The 19,742-nt window shown below is 31.0% G+C and overlaps 1 protein-coding gene across 2 annotated transcripts; it reads right to left on the bottom strand.

Moving 5' to 3' along the window:
- Window positions 1-522: 522 nt before the first annotated feature.
- Window positions 523-6,554, bottom strand: LOC126682378 (uncharacterized). 2 transcript variants are annotated; one of them, XM_050378028.2, is made up of 7 exons: window positions 6,240-6,554; window positions 5,948-6,132; window positions 5,779-5,831; window positions 2,559-2,952; window positions 2,168-2,477; window positions 1,340-1,777; window positions 523-806 (listed from the first exon to the last, which is right to left on the bottom strand). In XM_050378028.2, exons 4-7 carry the CDS (start codon window positions 2,946-2,948, stop codon window positions 643-645), a joined length of 1,302 nt encoding a protein of 433 aa, XP_050233985.1. In that variant the 5' UTR covers window positions 2,949-2,952; window positions 5,779-5,831; window positions 5,948-6,132; window positions 6,240-6,554; the 3' UTR covers window positions 523-642. The 2 variants fall into 2 exon arrangements, with proteins under 2 accessions (XP_050233985.1, XP_050233984.1); XM_050378027.2 differs by having other exon boundaries at window positions 2,168-2,952.
- Window positions 6,555-19,742: the final 13,188 nt, after the last annotated feature.

Genomic DNA, 19,742 nt, shown 5'->3' with positions numbered 1-19,742 from the left:
GATCCTTTGTTCAATTAAAAATTCTCACCTGTAACAGGATTCCCAACTGGTCAAACATGTCACACGAATCCTAAATATTTTTTATACGCAAGGAACCAATAAATAAAATATTACAATATATTAAAAAAGTTTAAAAAATGACAAGTATCTCCTTTCATGTAACTAATTTATATATAATTTCTAATCACTGAACACATGTTTAAACTCTAAATGGTTAAACATATACAAGTTTCTATATACATAATCATAAATATAAGAGCGCCTTGTTTAATTTGTCCAGAAATTATTTGTAACAATACATGCAAAATTCCCAAAAAAATTGAATAATGGGATTAAAACCTGAAGTTTGTTAGAAGACCTAACACTCTTATGTATGCATATGCACATCTATTGCCTCTCGACCTGCAAAAAAATCTAGCGAATTATTCGAAATCACCAATTGAACTGAAAAATTCATTGCCTCCAGGTAACTAAAAAAGGATATGATGAACTATAAATTTGGAAGACAACTTGTCCTGCAGATTGGGAAAATGCAACTGGAAAAGGCATGATATTGCTATTGACATAGTGGCATTTACAATCTTTTATTATCTTCGCTTCTGTGATATAGCATTAAAGTCGTATAACTTGACTGGATGCACATCATTTGGCTCCGTCATTGTGCTCACTAATGGAAGATGATCCTTTTGTTTCCGGCAAGTAAGACCATGCTAAAGCAGCAGTGCCAAAGGTAAGCACTGCAGCAATTGAGCCCCACACCCATCCCTGCCTTCTTTTCCTCACCTGCCTGTTACGCCGACCCATCTCTAAACAAAAAATAAGCACAAGAGTTAAGCGCACAGAAATACGTTATAATTAATTATCAATGCAATAAGATATACATCCACAAATATGTTTATCATCAACCTAAGCTTACATCATCAAATCCACCCTTACATATTTGTTGAAACTCCCAGAACCAAAAAAATCAGTTTTTAGGCAATGAAGTGAACAAAATCACTAAAGCATACTTTTGTTCAGATAATTTAGTTAACTTAGCATACTTTTGTTCACATTCAATGTTACCTGGCGGAACTCTTTACTTATTCACATTACACCTTTTATTTCATTTCAGGAAGACGCACTTTCGACATAAGACAATAATTAGATTCAATCTACCAAGAGACATTTCCACCATTAACAAGCATTTGAAGGCTTGTTAAAGTTCATGCAAATGTCTATAGCATCTAAAAAGGTATATAGGATGATAGAATCAAATTAGAGAACAAAATAAACAACAGCTTTCCTGGAAACCATAGATGAACAGAACCAACCAAACAGCAATTCCAGAAAATCTCACCTACTGCTTCTTGGTTCCTCTGAGACATTTCTCGATTCATAGCCTCATAATAATGAAGCCGGTCCCAAAGTCGAGCTATCTCAAAGTTCTTAGCCTCCATTTCAGCTTCCTTCTCTATATCAGCCTCGGCCTTAGCTAATCCCATCCCTATAGAGTTTGATACAAACCGAGCAAGATAAACCTGTTGACACAGCTCTTCTGCAGGATCAGCATCCAATGAGTCCTCGCACTCTGAAACAGTAAATGGAAATGCAGGAAGAGTCAATCCTGCAAGTGCTAATTTTTCCCTCATCTTCTGCCACTGCTTTTGCGCATTATTCAGGGTTCCCTCTGCTTGCTTTCGCTTCTCTATTTCCATCAATAAATTTAATCTCATCTCACGCAATTCAGCTTCAATGTCCCTAAAAGATGACTGCAGCTCGTTCTCAGAAGAAAGCTCTAGATAAAGTGAAAAATGAGAAAAAAATCAGCTTGCCAATTATGTTGTGATGCAATAACAAATATTATTACACCACTGAACATGATAACACATGATATATGGAATATAAACATGATAATACATTGTTTTCTAAATTTCAACAGCAGGTGTATATGCAGAACCAATATGCAGCACAATCAGATGGAATGGAACTGAGAGAACATCAGTTTTCTAATTAAAATGACATACTTTAATTAAATATAGCAACACCAAAAGCAACATAGGACACCAGATGTGAAAGCAAACTTGAAAGCTAGGCATGGTACACTAACTTGTGCAAGAATTAGATCCCCACAAAAACAAATAAACACAAGAATGTAAAAGAATATAATGTAATAAAATCCGAGTACCTTCCCAAGCATCATAAAACTCTCCCACTGGTGTAGTTAAAGCAAGCTTCGCAGAACTTTCCACTGCAGAGTTTTCCTCCACATAAGTGTTGCTAGTATAACTCGCTGATTCCTCAGACTCACCAACTCTTTCTGAATTCAACACAATAAGCTTGGGCACATCCTTTTCAACAGTCAAGCCATTCTTGATAAATTTGCTTTTAGATTCACCACTAGTGCTTCCTATTTCACTACCATGAATACCATTCATTTGCGTTTCGCGATAGGCCTCAACAGCACCATTTGGATTCTTTAGTTTTCCAGAACTATCCTGTACACCATTTGATTGCATCTTGTCAACAGAATCAGAAATGGCAAAAGTAACACATTGATCTTCTGTTGAATGTCGAACCTTGTTTTCTCCATTCCCATTGATCTTTACTTCGTCCATGTTTTTCCTTCGACAAGCCACGTCATCCTCAGAATTACTTTTTAAGAGGCGCGGTCCACGTCGCTTGTGGTTAATAATGTACGGTGAAGGTGGAAATGAAGATGGTGAATCAGGTAGTGGGGTTGCTTCTGGAGTGGCATAAAGAGCTGGTGAAATTTGAGGACGGTTGACTTTTCTCTCTGTGCCTGCTATACTGTTTCTCCTATGGAGGTTTGAGTTAGGTACAGGCCTTGATTTTGGAAGAAGCTTTGGTTTCGACACAAAATTTGAACCAGGAACAGATTTGTCGACAGATTTAGAGGTTCCAGGTTCTAACAACCTGTCTAAAGCTATAGCAGTAAATGCTGGCATTGCTCTGCATTGTCAACAAATAAGCAAATAATTTAAATAAGTAAACATAGCACATCAACCTGAATTCAAGCAAAAAATCGTAAACTGTGAAGCAATTGCAACAACAGTTCAAATTTAAACTAAATACCTCAAAAAAAATACAACTCATATGAGGCATACCACAATTACAAAAAGAGATGTTTCATTAAATTGATCTAAATATCGAACCAAAAATTGAACCAATTGGTTTTCTAATCAAAAAGAAAGAAAATAAATGCATCTTCGTATTTTTACCTAAATCACGTTATGAGAGGGAAATACAAAAATGATAGTAATTATTGTTATTATATAAACAGCTTTAGATTGAAATACATACATTCGACTAAGCTATATCTCTCAAAAGGCAAGTTAAGTGAAACCCTAAGATATTCTAATCAGTACATTAGCCATTTAAACCCAAAAAAAAAACACTTTCCTTGATTCTTTCTTAAAGAAAAAGTTAAAAAAAATAGCAATAACAATAAGCACCTTAATTATGGAGTGATTTTTAGCATGAGGATAGAAACCCTAGCAAGCTAACTACCAGAGACAGGATAAAAAAGGTAAAAATGGAAGGAGAAGAGAGTAAAATAGCACGCTCTTTCCTGGATTCTTTGTTAAAGAAAAAGATGAAAAAAACAATAGCAATAAAGATAATTACCTTAATTTTGGAGTGATTTTTAGCATGAGGTTAGAAACCCTAGCTAGCTAACTACCAAAAACAGAATGAAAAAGGTAAAAATGAAAAAAAAAAGAGTAAAATAGCATCATCATCATCATGAAGATGCTTTCGTTTGATTTTGTTTTAGATTAGAGTTCAGGACTCTTTATTTTCTGACTTGACCTTGAAGAAAAAGGCAGGTAAAAATAAAATAATTAAAAATAAGAGATAGAGAGAGAGAGACCGTTGAGTTGCGTTTGATTTGGCCGAAGGTTTTTCCTTTTTTTGTTCAATTAAAGTAGTGGCCGCCTAAACGCACATAGGTGACAGGCCTATACTATTTTGCACGATTACTGTTGTATTTATACGTCTCATTTAATTTGTTTTCAATTTGATATTGAAATTACAAATCTAGATAGAATGGACACCCAACAATGTATTATAGGTTTGTGCTCATCTTTGATAAGGTGACACTCTTCTTTCATGGGCGTAGGTCTATCACTTTAGGATTTTAAAATTCATTTATACTTTTTTGGCATTCTAACTGATTCCCAAGGCCTCTAATAGGTCTCTAGGGTCCTCCTGAGTGCAATTTGCCTACCTGTTCAATTTATTTGTAATTATTTTATGTTAATTTCGTGATTTATATTGACTTTGATATCCATCCTATCATCCTCTGACCATTCTTTTGATTCTGAAATCCCAATTCCAAAACGAATGATAGGAATGAGAGTGGATCCTTAACTGTTTAACTATTCCTTCCTGTATTAATTTGTGTTTTATTCCATTAATTATCATTATAGGGTTTGGAGGAGGTAATGACCCATAGATGGATCATGTATCCTAGATATTTTTATAGAGATTTCAAAAGCACAGTTGATGCCCCATTCAAATGTGTTTGTTATCGCTATATAAATGAATGATGTATGTACTTTAATTCATATTTTATGTACAGTTATTGTTCTATCAAGTCATGCATGGGTCAATTCAATTATGATTTTAGAGGTCTCGCAAAATCTCTAGAATAACAAACTTATCGAACAAGGGTAAGTTATAAATTAATTATGTTATAGGCTATCAAACTTTGTCCTAGATAGGCTACGCGTTGGGCGTAAAGCCATCACACCATAGGCGTTCGCCTATCCTTATTGAAGCATAAAATTCAAATATGCATAAAATCAGAACCGAGTATAATAGAGAAAAGGTATCATTCCCACAAGTATTGTTATTTAGTACCAAATTAAACTAACTTCTTTATTATATAAGAAATCAAATTTTGAATTTATGATAAAATTAACTCTAGTAAAATTTAAAACTAATGCTAATAGATGAAATAATCAAGATTAAAAACAATCTAAGATATTGAATTCATAAAGTCTTTAATTAAATTATTTTGCATCTCTTTCGATCTAATTTAATAACTCATGCAACGGGAAATAATTCTTGATTAGCTAATATTATTTACCAAATTATACTAGCCTATTAATTATAACTTATTACCACTAATACTTTAAGTCTTAATTATTCAAAGAAACCCACAAGACGCAAGATATTTTTTCCGATCAAACTATCATTATCATAAAAACAGCCATTTCCCTGAGGACATTTCCGTTGGGATAAATCAAATTTCCGAAAGAAAAACAACTTCCTGATGGATTACCGACATAATTATGCGTCAGCAAGAGTTTGGCCGTCGCAAATCCAACTACCCCTATTCAAAACATTCCAATAGTTATAGGAAGCCTGTAAACATTCCCCCTTAATTGCTAAGAATCTATAATCTTGCGCATAAACAATTATAAGGGAAAACAAGAAAATGAAACAAAATCCTAATCATGCAAGAACTGTGTCAAGCTAAAAACTTATAAGTGGCATAGCATCATTCATAACATCCAAAATCAACAAAGAGAGATATATAAAGAAAAAGAAAGGCATATTCTGTTAAGGTAGAATTTCATTTTCAAGGACCCCTATGATCATTATAACTATAAATCCATCACACAACAAACAATACTAGAAACAACGAATCTATATCAAAAACTACACCAATTAACATGTAGCCATGCCAATTTCAATTCAATCATAACAAAAAGAACACATTACTTAAAGAACTCCATAAGATTGAATAGTATTATGGAGACGCAAAAGTACCTGGTGCTTAATGAGGTATTACCATGGCTGTAAAGGATAATTATCACCTGAACCTAATCAAATCACAAAACCCAAAATATCAAAATTAACAAAACCCAAGTCGTCAAAAATCGAACTAAAGAAAATTTATGTGAAAGTTTAAAGAAACAAAACAATTAGAGAAACGTACCGGCTGAAGAGTGAGCGGCGAAGGCAGTGATGGGTGGGTGTCGATTTGGCGGCAGCTCCGTTCGCTCTCTCCCTTTAGGTATCAGGTTTTTTTGAAATGAAGAAGATCGGGCTCTGTTGGTTTACATTTTTTTGGAAAAAGTACAAAAGGACCATTGTAATTTTGTAAGAGGTACAAATATCTCCCTGGAAAATAAAAAGAGACAAATATCACCTCAAAGTTGAAAAAAAAAACAACAGCACCGTTAATATTAGTATTTGGTAGGAATGGGACCTACTTAAGAACCATTTACCAGAAATTTAAATCTCAAGTCTCGGCCTCAGGAAAATTCTGCGATGGTGTTATCGCGAGCCTGCTCCTTTTACTCCGTCGTTTTTTTAAAAGTTCCACAACTTCTATAATACAGACATCACCCGCCGGCCGCGCTTTCCTTCTTCCCGTCTCTTTGCCGCCTGGGTTTGCTCCGGCTGAGCCACTTTTTTTGCCGGCATTTCGCAGCAAAATTCTGAACTTTCGGTTCTTCTGGTAAGGCAGATGAGTTGTTTCCATGGCTAAGAGATGGAGGGAGGAAAAGAGAGTTGTAATGATGGTGTTGTTTGGGTTTAGATGAGGGTAAAAAGAGGTGGGAAAGGCATAGATTGTTCTGTATAACAAAGAGGATATACTATATTCTTTTCCACTTTTTGAATTACAATAATTTAAAATTTTAAAAAGAACAACAATTCATTTTTTCAATTTATTTTAAAATGTAATCATTGATTTTAATTTAATTTATGTGTAATTTGTTGGGTATTGTTGTCGCTAACTCGCTGGTAGCTGATAATTGTTAATTGATAGTATAAACGTAATAATAGTTTGATGAGTTATCGTCATTTTTAAGGGTTAATTTCATTTAAAATCATCACTTTTAAATATTTTTTTTATTTTAATCACGTCTTTTAAAAAGTGTCAAATAAAATCAGCACCTTTCATTTTTTTTGTAAATCTATCACAAATGGAAAAATTCAGTATATTTTTGTTGACTCGACAACCGGAATCAACAAGAAAAGAGTAAGATGAAGGTGTTTTTTGTGTTAATTAGGACATTAGTCAGATTAGGATATTTTATTATGAGGAAAATGATACCGGATTTTTTTATTGGTGGTAGATTTCAAAAAAAATAAAAGGTAATTATTTTATTTGACACTTTTTAAAGTACGTGATTTTTTTTTAAGTTTTTTACAGTGCGTGATTAAAAACATATAAAGGTGGTGATTTTATATAGAACTAATCTTTTTTTATCGTACTAATAGGTTTCTTACTAATTTGTAAAAATAAAATTGTCATAGGTTAATTTATAATATCTAAATATAAGAAAAAATGAAAATTTGTTAATATCTATATATCTATTTAATTAAGAGTACCAACAGAATTTTCATTCAATTTCACTAAAACAAGTTCTTTTATTCAATTTTATTAAAAAAAAACATTCTTATTAATTTTTATCTTTTTATTTTTCGAATGAGAATCGTTCTTATATTGGTGGCATTGTCAATGAGTGTAATTTTGTTTTAAGGACTAGACTCATAATTTTTTGTGTTATATCTGGAGATTAGCCTACATAGTGGCTCATTGAGCCTCATACTCTTTCTAAGGCGTCTTTTTCCATGTCTGATGTTTCTTTTGGGGTTCAGCTGTTCCAGACTTTTTATGTTTACCTTTGTATTTCGATATTTCTACTTAATATAATATAGTTTTTAAAAAAAAAAAATTAAGAAGAAAAATACTAATAAATATACAATTTAAAAAAGAGAAAATACTAAGAAATATATAATTTGCTTTTTAAAAATCTTATTAGCTGAAAATAATATTATATTTGTATCTTATTTAAAAATATAATAGAAAAAAACATTAAGATTCATAAAATAAAATTATAATTAACAAACAAACAAACAAAAACAACTAAACAAAATCAGATCAAACTTCAATCAACTTAGTTCCAGATCCAATGGAAACTCTCACTCTCATCTTCACTCTAATCCCCCCCCCCCCCCCCCCCTCTCCTCGCCCTCTACTGGTTCATCTCCATTCTGGGCTCCGCCGAACAAAAGGGCAAAACCGCCTCCCAGCTCTTCGGCGGCTTAACCTCCGCCGAAAATCTCCAAGACAACTAACGCCAAGTTTTCGTACTGAGGATATGATTATTGATTCAAATTGTTACAAACCGGCAGGTCCTAAGAACCAGGTATATAAAAAAAATGAATTGCTTAGCATGGAATTGTTATGGGTTTCCAATTCACGTGCAATTAGATTCCTGAGAAAATTGATCAAAGCAAAAAAAAATCCATCATTTTTGTTCTTGAGTGAATCTTTAGTCGGTTTTGCCGAAGTTCATGCTCTCCAAAGAGTTATGGGGTTTGAAGGGTTATGCTCGGTTGATAGTGTTGGTAGAATGGGTGAATATGTTCGATGTTGATATAGTGGGAACAAGTGACAACTTTATTGTTGTTGTAGTGAAAGAGAGAGGAGGAGGTGATTAGAGACTTACTGGGTTTATGATTTTTTCAGGAAGAAGTAGACATAGAGAATCGTGGGAGCTTTTGGTGAAACTGAGTTTGGTGAACAACCTTCCATGGTGTGTCCTAACTCTAAGAGACTTCAGTGATATTTTTCTTCAAGATGAAAAGCAAGGTGGCAAATTACAACCTTCAAGATTGTTCAATGGGTTTAGAGAAATGAGTGAAATCTTGTTGATGTAGGAGCTTCGGGGTATGAATTTTACGTGGTCTCGTGGAAGTAATCCTGCAACTATAATTGAGGAACGTCTTGATAGAGTTTTGTGTAGTAGAGAGTGGTTAGAGTTGTTTACTGAGTCTAAGGTATTGAATCTTGAGTCTTCAACTTCAGATTATTTACCGATTTTTTTGTTAATTGATAGGGAGGAGGGAAGACCGGTGAAGCCAGCTTTTCGCTTTAATAATCCTTTGGCGAAAAGACCTGATAATTTGATAGTGATTGAAAAAAGGTGGAATAGAAATTCGTTAGGTGATATTAAGTCCAAGTTTATTGTTGTCACTCGATAGGAAGCAATGTTTCAATGGATATATATCAGTTTTAAATTGACGAAATACAATGCAATTTAAATAACATTTTTCAATTATAAAACATTTTAGTATCAATATTCTCAAATAAAATGAAAAATCACAGAAAGCGCTATCTCCAAAAACAAACTGGATAACTCCACAAACTCTTTACTCAGTAGGTCTGGTAGCTCGTTGGCCCGTTGGATCTAGATAGAATTTAATTGTTAAAGCACAATTTCAAAACAAGAATTCTAACTCTAAAGAGTAGACTCTGTAAACGAAATAAGAAATATAACATATAAAGTAATCTTGACTTAGAATGACTTGTTCAAAACCCTAATACTATTCTCGGTATAAACTTATAGTCATCTTATCATTAATTGATTTGATTAATGCATAACTTGATTAAAATGCCATATTGTTTTAATAAACCAACTATCTTTACATGTCTATGTTCTTTTTAACCTTTTGAATGTCCTAATTCAAGTTTAGAACTCCTTTAGAATTAAAATTGAGTGTACAACTCAAAACGGGGACGAAAAGTCCAAGTACCGAAGAATCGATATCGTAGTGCGTCCGCACAATTGGGATTGTGGTCCCCACATCCTGAACTATGCGTCCACACAGGTACGGGGGAACGTTCCCCTGACTATCCCGACCTACTTCTCGACCTGAATTCCGCTCCGAATACTAAAACGACATTCAATCTAATCCAGATATGCAATCGAAACGTTAAACCGATACAAACTCGATCAAACCGATACAGTTAACGTTATAAACTCAAATATAATCCAATTTATAGATAAACGAATTTAAGTTAACGATTATTACCTTGTATAATAGCGAATTATCAAAGAAATTCGAGTTAGAATAGAGAAATCGGACGAAAACTCGAAATCCTAATTAATCCTCGTCGTAGCTCTCGCTCACAAAAGGAAGAAAAATGACATTTTGTAACATTTCATTTCATATCAAATCTTTATATAGTTTGGCTAAAAGTCAAACTAGTCCTTGGTGACCTACGAGTCACTTTAATAAATTCTTAATTACTCGTTCGTAATAATTACGTAAACTAACTCCTAATTTCATTAACTTTACCCAAAAATCATATAAAATATAAATCGAATAAACATATAATTTTTATTCACATGAGACTTATACTTTATTTTATTTTAATTTTTAAAGAAAACCTATGTCCCTCTTAGTCCCGCTTAATTATTTAAACTACCTCCAATTTTCAGAAACTTTAATGATAGCTTCTTAAAATTATATAGCGGATATTAACTTTAAAATATTCGCTCAAGATTTATAAATTATTTTTATTTTTATTTATAAATTTTTCTTTATTCTCGATTAATTTCGGTTATTCAAATTTAATTTTTTTTTTGGATATATAAGCATAACCACAAAGTAGGTGGAAGGCAAAAAGCTCAAATATTTGTATTCTCTGAATTGATTATGGAGGGCTAGATAATAGCCTGTTTTGACCGAATAATTCCCTAAAGGATGAAATTTCCGTAGTAGCTTATCCTTATAAGACCAATATGAAAGAGGAATAAAAAGGATTTTATTGACATCTTGACGAAAATAAGATTGAAGCAACTAATTCCATCTCCTCGAAATAGGGTCAATAAAATCTTCTACTAATCGAGTCGGTAAATCTTCATTAGAAGGTACTGGTAAAAAAGGATAATCTCCAGGAATCCATGGATCTGAGAAGCAATTTACTGATTTTCCATTAGATATTCTCCAACGAATCCCCTTTTTTAGAAGATTATAACCCTAAAAAAGACTACGCCAACCCCAAGAAGGACGTTGTCCTAAAGTAGCCTCTAAAAAAAGTGGATCTAAAATATTTGCCTTTAATAACCTGGTAAAATAAGGAATTAGGGTTTTGCAAAACACGCTAGACTTGTTTCGCAAGTAAAGTTTGATTAAAAACTTCTAAATCTTTAAACTCTAATTAACCTTTCAACTTACTACAACACATTTTAGCCCAAGAGATCCAACATAATTTCCGTTCATCCTTTTGTTAACCCCACCAAAACTGCATAATAATTTTAGTGATCATATGACACAAAGACTTTGGAATGATATACACATCATGACATAGATAAGGATAGCTGTGGCTATGTCTTTAACCATAATTTTCTTTCCAGTATAAGAAAAAAGGGCTTGTTTCCAACCATGAAGTTTGGAAGCAATTTGAAAAATAATACCCGAAAAAGTTACATTCTTAGATCACGAGAATTGAAAAGGAAGCCCTAAATACTTTCCCTAAGGAGTATGTTGTAAAATACCCAAGAAATCTGAAAATAGTTGTCGTTGATACTCATCCACATCCCTACTATAAAAGACTACCGATTTGCTAAAATTTATGTGTTGACCACTCATCAGACCATATGAATGAAGGCAATCTTGAATTGAACAAATAGCTGGTAGATTAGCTTTAGAAAAGATTGTGGTATCATTAGCAAAAAGTAAATGCGTAATTCTTGGACAAAATTGATTAATATTTACTCCCCATAAACTATTTGTTTGTGCTGCCATTTGAATAATACGAGTTAACCCTTCCGAACATAACACATATAATAAAGGTGGTAAAGGGTCACCTTGACGAAGACCTTTAGAAAGGTTAAAATATCCATGATTAGCACCATTAATTTTGATGGAGAAAGATATTACTGTAGTTATGCATTCCATAATCCAAAAAATAAACTGTGAGTTGAAGCCCCAATTGTTAAGAATTGCCTCAATGTACGACCATTTTAATCTATCATAATCTTTACTAACATCAAGCTTAAGAGCCATATAGTGAGTATTGCTAGATGTTTTTGTCTTAAGATAGTGCATAATCTCATGAACCAAAAGGATACTATCTGAAATTGAACGGCTATTGGTGAAAGCATTTTATGTTTGAGAAAGAACACTAGGAATGATATGTTGAAGTCTAGAAGTAAGAATTTTTTAAATGATTTTATAATAGACTGAACATAAACTAATAGGTCTAAAATCAGCTACCTTTTGAGGATTTTAAATCTTAGAAATAAGAGATATAATAGTATGATTAAAATCCTAAGCATATGACCACCCACCCCTAAGAAAAAGTTTAACTGAAGAGATGATATCTTTGTCGATTATATTTCAATAATGTTGGGAAAATGAGCTGTAAAATCGTCACTGCCCGGTGCTTTTGAAGGGTTAACAGAAAACACATCATCTCTAATTTTCTGGGAGGTAACATGCTTACTAAGGCACGGGTTCAAGTCATTTGTAAAAAGCATAGGAAAATTAGAAAATTCCTCAGATAAAGGATTAGGGTTGGATGTATTGTATTGTTCCTCAAAATGATTGACAATAATATTTGCAATAAAAGAAAGATTGATCTGCCATACATTTTGAGAATCTAAAATACCTGAAATATTACTCCTTCGTTGTCAGTGCTTGGTAGAAGCATGAAAATATTTTATATTGTTATTATTATCCCCATGTTGAAGCCAAACTTGTCTAGACTTTTGCTGCCAATATTTTTCCTCTTGAGTTCTTACTAAACACAGCTCAAATTCCAATCTTCGAATCTCATCACAATCTATAAGCTGATAAGGTTGATTTTTTGCTGCATTGATATAGTTGGCAATGAGCATTATTAGCATCCTTATTATCTATTTGCCATTTAACAATACCAGGTCTGCAAGATTTCAACTTTGTAAAGACTTGATAAATTAAAGAATTATTAACAGGCTTCATTCAGTGTGATAGAATAATGTTATTGATTTGGTCATTAAACACCCACCTCTTATCGAAGAAAAACTTGGATGAAGGTTTCTTAATTCGATTGCCACAGTTGAGAAGAAGAGCACGATGGTCAGATCCAATATCATCCAATTGCAAAACATTAGCAAATTTAAACTCATTTAACTAGTTTATATTTGCCATACATCTATCAAATTGTTCTTGGATCATATAAGGAAAGCTACGTCTATTACACCAAGTATAAGCCGAACCAGAAAATTCAGATCATACATGGAAAGATAATTTATAAATTCCATAAAGATTACATGCTGATCAGCAATAAATGGGAGACCACCAAGTTTCTCATCTTAGTTTACATCTATCTTTCTATCTATCTATCTATAACTATCTATAACTATCTTATATGTAAGAAGGGGGGGAGAGGCAAAATTATAAAATTAACCTTCAATAATTAAAATATTTACAAAATAAGTTGAATACAAATCTAATTCAAACTACACACTATTACTAAAAGTGATTTAATTACCGTATATTACACAGTAGAAAGCTAAGTAAAATTCTAATTTGTAGTAGTTAAGTAAAAGTTTATGGTTAACTAAAAATCTCTTTTCAAAAAAAAAAAACTAAAAATCTAATTTTGAAAACAAAAAAGTCAAACTTTATAGATAGTTAAGTAAAACTCAAATAGAACAAATGCTTTTCTTGTGATCAAATTGAGTGGATGACGATGATGCCAATAAACTCTTTATAAATTTTATGCGGTTTGATTTCGGATTATTGTTGAGTTTTCCTTATATTTCATAGGACTAAAAACACTAAACTCTATATATGTTTATAAAATTCCACTGATGCCAACTTCATGAATTTGGATAAGCTTAATTATACAAATATATTCATTATTAAATTTAAACTCTCAATTAGTATAGGGTATTTTTAAAATATTTTATTTTTTGAAATTTTAAAAATTCTAATAGTTTATTAGTAGGTTATTGGTAATTCATTGATAGATTAGAGATAAAAGGAGTATCTTCATTAAAAATTTAAAAAATGAGGTATAGAGGGTAATTTTTCATCATTACACAATTTATTTATGCATATAATTTAAGTTATATAAAAATAAAAATAAAAATTCAATTTCACAAAAAGTATAAATATAATCAAAATGTTAATTGAAAATTCATTAAGTTCAATAAAATATTACTTTGCAAATATATAAATAAGAAAATCATATCTTAGACATACATAATTAATAATTCAAATTTTCTTTTTTTTCATTAAATATTAAATATTTGATAATTTAATAATATTAAATATATATTACATATCATATAAAAGTCACTCATGTATGTAGCACGCGACCACTTATAATATTAGCCTTTAAAAAGTTAATTTATATAAAATTTCTTTAATTATTATATAAATAAATTTCATATACAAATTTTAATGAAGACTAATCATATTTAAAAATAATAAATAATTGTCAATAACGGGTCAAATAAATAAAAATTAAGTGCATAGAACGTAGCAAAAAATATGCAAAGGGGGAAATAATATTAAAAATTATGGTATTTACTTTCGATAAGAGAACGTAAGTTCGATAGGAGTTTAATTTTACTAAAAGATGTGAACAATATACTTATCTATTACGAAAAAAATTGAAAAATAATTTCAACTTAAACAAAAATTATTTAAAAATAATTAATATTATATATATATAACGGGTCACACAAATAGTATTTATGTAATGTATTTTTTCATTTAAATAAAAAATTATAATAATTAATAAAACTAAAATATTTCATTTAGTCATTGCAATAAATATACAATATATACAACGGGTCATATAAATATCGCTCATGTGCGTAGCACGTGGCGAAACGCTAGTAACAATCTTATATGTGGGAAAGGGGGGGAGGGGGGACAGGTAAAATTACGATATTAGGTTTCATTAAAGGTATAACTAATATTAAATAAAATAAAATAAATAATAAGATACTATAATAATTTAATTGAAGAGTTTAATTACTACTGAAAAACATAGTCAATAAGTTAGAATTTAACTCATATATAAATTTTGAAGAATTTAGGTAATAGTTTTTGTTGTAAACATGTCAATACCGAGAGAAAGACAAATAAATAATAGCTTATTTAGCTTATTTATTGGTGAATAACCGAAGGAGGTCAACCTAGGGTAAAAGTCATGGTCCTTCTTGGTGTTTATATGAGCCTTGCTTTTGAAAGCTTCTGGTTTATATTTGTGAGGGCAGTTCCGGTTGCTACATTCGGCAGCAATTTTTAAAATTCTGTTTGATTTAATAATGTGTAGTTTGAAGTCTGTAAAAATTGTTGACCCGGAAGAGTTAAACAAAAATCGAGCAAAATTATAATCAAAGACCGTTGAATTTTTTTGAATCAATTCAGCTAGAACAACAATTAAGAGCTTGTTATGGTTCTGAGTAATGGCTATTAAAATTCGATTTATGATGTCTTTTCTTTTAGGTAATTTTTTTATTCATTTACAATTATTTTAGAGAAGATAACAAAAATATTCAAAAAATGAAAGAAAATAACAAAAATGCTAAGTTTGTTGAAATATTACATGAGCACCTCAAAAAGCTGAAACTTTACATTTAATACCTTTCCAATGAGGATGCAACACATGTCACACACAAAACAAGTCAAAAAAAGTCAAAAACGCGTCAGAATAGGTCAAAAACGCGTCAGAAACGCGTCTGACATGTGTCTGCCACGCGCATCAGAGCTGTGCACCAATCACGCGTCAGTTTGTCAAAACTATTCAAACATGTATCATTTATGTATCTGTTATGTATCAGATATGTATCAAGGACATATTTGATTATTATTTTTTCATTTTTCTTTAACAAAAATAAAAAAATAAAAAAATAAATATATTATTAATATGTATTATTTATGTGTCTCGAAGGTGTATGTATAATATATTTTAAATTAAAAGATATATGAATCACATATTTTAATTAAAATTCACGCATTACATAAATTATGATACAAAAAGAGTATTCATAAAAAATGTTCTTCCTACATGTTTGATGCGTGCCTTGTTCTTTTATTAATTATGAATATATATATATATTCATACACACACTCTCATATATATGTATTAATAATGTGTCTTTAATGTGTATGTATAACATATTTAAATTAAAGCTACATGTATGATATATTTTAATTAAAATTTACGCATCAATAACATTTTAATTTGTTACTCGATATAAACATCTTTGTAATTTGGTTGCATTTTTTTAGCTCAGTTGCCTAACATTTAAAAATTATGTGTATCTTGTATGTATGTACAAGATATTTCTAACATATTTTAAGTATTATTGTTTCCGATATATCTATCAAAATATATGACATGTATCTGAAATGTATTTATAACATATATCATATTAAAAAAATATGTGCTCCATATATATATATATATATATATATATATATATATAAATTAAATATTAGAGATTTATCTAACAAATACAAATAAGAAACATGTCAAATACACTTGGAGAGCGCAGTACAACGAAGAATTGTATGCTGCGTTCGGGAAGGATGAATCGCTCCCGAAAAGGAATCCATTTAATTAATTAATATATATTTAAAATGTATACATTTGAACTGTTTTTTGTTATATATAATTTATATATTAAATAGAAAAACTCAAATACATCCAAGATACATTTCAGATACGTCATATATACATCTCATTTTTTCAAGGTGTGACTGAATAAACTTAGTTTTTAAATTCATAAAATGGCCGAGAAAAAAGTGATGCTAAAAAGTTATAACTATCGCTCAGATAAGCATTTCCTTATATTTTCAATTATTGTAAACCATATACCAACAGTTACTTTACAATTATAATGATTCACTAGTTTAAAAATCGATCGATGTATCTACAATATATCAACAATGTATCGGTAATGTATTATTGATGTATGTGTGATGTATCTGTAATGTATCTACAATGTATCGGTGGTACATTGTATTTGAGCTGTTTCTAACATGCATTTGATATGTATAACATATGTATCTGATATGTATTCAAGATGTATCTCGAACACAGTCACATACTATTAATGGAATTTATTGAAAAACTATATCTTAGACATGATAAATCTTAAATACATAAATAATACATTTCTTTCTCATTTGCAATGCTATCATATTTTCTAAATAAATATACCGTCATTTTTATAAAACAAAAAAATTGAATTAAACTCTATCGAATTATACACTTCCAGCAAATGGATTGAATGACGAGGTTGATGAGTTTTGGTTGCAAAGAATTTTCACAATTCTTCTGGCTGGCAACACCTGAACACTAGACCTCTTGAAAGTTCTAATTTCCTCCTCCACATCTTTATCCCACGATGTATCAGAGATGAATCAATAATGTATCAAAGGCAACTTAAATACATTTTCTATACATCTTAGAGACAACTTAATTACATTTTCTAAAAAAAACTATATACTAAACTTCTCACTAAAGACACTGTTAAAACCATAAACTACAAATAAGAAAAGCATATAATAGATGTTAGCAAATAATAATATACTATTTATATCACATAATGTATAAAAAAATATAAAAAATACATCTATTAAATAATATAAATAGATGATACATATGGATACATAAATAATACATCACTTTTTCATTATCATATTTTTTTTAAAAAAATGCATTGCCATTTAACATAAAAAAAATTAGGTGATGTATTTATAATGAATCAAAGATGTATCCAATATGTATATACATAATATATAAATAAAAAAGATGAACCAATAACAATATAATGTCGTATTTGATATATATCCAATATGTATTTGATATGTATAACATATGTATCTGATATGGATCCAAGATATATAACGGTATACTAAACTTCTCGCTAAAGACATTGTTGAAATTTTGAAATTACAAGTAAAAAACAAATGAGAGATGTTAGCAAACAATATTATAACAGTTATCATATAATGCACGAAAAATAAAAAACGATACATCTTTTAAATATTATAAATACACAATACATCTCAAATACATAAATAATACATGACATATTATTAATTAAAATAGACAAAATTAACATAAAAAGATAGTAAAATTTTAAATATTAAATCTTACATAAATAAATATAGAATTATTTGCATTATACATAATAAATTTCAAAACAATTTAGACAAAATTTATACACCTCATAGAGATATTAGCTATATATCCAAACTTATTTGCTCTCATCAGTCAAAAATCATTAATTTCAACTTGAATTGGAGGTGACACTGACTCCATTCCTTACACTGTTCCTTCTCTTCAATTCATCCTCCGCATTCAAAATCTGCCCAAAAATATTAGCAAACGTGTAGAAAATAAAAATTCTATTTATTTAAATGTAGCAGATGAACAGCAAACCTTATGGTACCACTAATAATGCTGCCATTACTTATGCGCATTGCACACCCTTTCTTCCCCCATTCTTCTCCTGCACATATCCCCAAATCTTCTCCTTCTTTCTATTTTTGTCTCCTCTTCCCCTCTTTAACTTTCACAACCTTTACTATTAAATATTAATCACTCATTCCCTCACATTTCAAAATACCTTAGCGTAAGGGCAGACGATAAGTATTAAATATGGATCCCTGCCCTTTCATTCGCCTCACTGTAGGCAATCTGGCGCTCAAACTTCCTTTAGCTACTAATATTACCCGTTCTGTGGTTCATCCGTCTTCTTCTCCTTATTTTTGCAAAATTAAACTCAAAAATTTCCCTCTTCAGACAGCCGTCGTCCCCTTACATTCCTCCGGAGACCAGCAACTTCCCCCATGGCCACCCCCACCCTCTTGCCGCCACATTCCACCTCAACAAAGCCGATTTCGAACGCTTTATCTCCAAGTCTATTTTTTCCGGGAAGGTTGTCCTCAAAATCTCTATTTTCACCGGCTGACGGGGGACTAGCTGCGGAGTTAAATATTACCTTCTTCACCGACCAGATCTACACTCTCCTAACTTACTCCCCATCCCACGTCCACCAATGGCTCAACAAAACCCACCAACTCAACCCCCAAACCAACCCACCATCGTCGGCCTAAAGGTCGAGTGGCGACCCAGTTTCAGCCGCAACGTAGAAAACCCTGTCGCCCATTCCTATAATTTTCAGAGAAAAATGGTGCAGAGAAAAATGGTGAGAGCAGTGAAAGAGAGAAGATAAATGGAATTGTTAAATATTTACAGAGAAAAATGGTGGGAGCAGTGAAAGAGAGAAGAAAAATGGTGAGAATTCTAAGAAAAAAGAAATACAGTGAGGCTAGGATCAAATCACGTATGAAATGTAATATTTTACCGTTTAATGACATTAAATGTAAAGAAAAAGTTAGCACAGCTGAAAGAATTGAGCAGCCTTAGCAAAAATGTAAAAAAGGCCCGGTATTAGCCCATTCCTGTAATTTTCTCATTATTTTATAAATATTTCTTTACTCGATTTATTAGTTTTTCATATATATATATATATATATATATATATATATATATATATATATCAACAAAAGTCTCCATTTTTTATAATTTTTTATAATTTATCCATATAAAAAATTTAGTATTTTAGTTATATAGTGTGTTATAAATGATTAACTTTGAGTTAGTGTTAACTTTTAAACTAATTTAAGTAGAAGATTTTTATATTGAGAAATTCAAGTCATTATATTCTAGCCGGAATAGTATTTGAACACAGAGCTATTACTTGTCACGACCCGAAATCGAGGGCCGTGACCGGCGCTAGGGAATGGGAATTTTGGTTCCGAAACCCGTAGCAAGCCTAAATTTACCTAAAACTTTTTCGCGTTTCAAAATCGTTATAATACTTAATAAAACCATTTTCGAAAAATCGGCAATATAACGCCTGTAAACTTAATAAACCACACCTGTGAAAACGCACAAACCACTCTGTATA

This window comes from Mercurialis annua, linkage group LG5 (assembly GCF_937616625.2).
Source record: "Mercurialis annua linkage group LG5, ddMerAnnu1.2, whole genome shotgun sequence".
Lineage (NCBI taxonomy): Eukaryota > Viridiplantae > Streptophyta > Magnoliopsida > Malpighiales > Euphorbiaceae > Mercurialis > Mercurialis annua.
Note: the sequence above shows the minus strand (reverse complement) of the source record. Positions and strands in the feature narration are given on the sequence as shown.

Bases quoted from the DNA above. Each gene is read 5' to 3' on its own strand.
- LOC126682378 (XM_050378027.2), bottom strand. From the start codon at position 2,948: ATGCCAGCATTTACTGCTATAGCTTTAGACAGGTTGTTAGAACCTGGA. The intron at 1,778-2,167 runs GTACTCGGATTT...CACTTTATCTAG, and splicing joins GTTTTATGATGCTTGGGAAG to AGCTTTCTTCTGAGAACGAG. The intron at 807-1,339 runs GTGAGATTTTCT...TTTTTTGTTTAG, and splicing joins GAGGAACCAAGAAGCAGTAG to AGATGGGTCGGCGTAACAGG.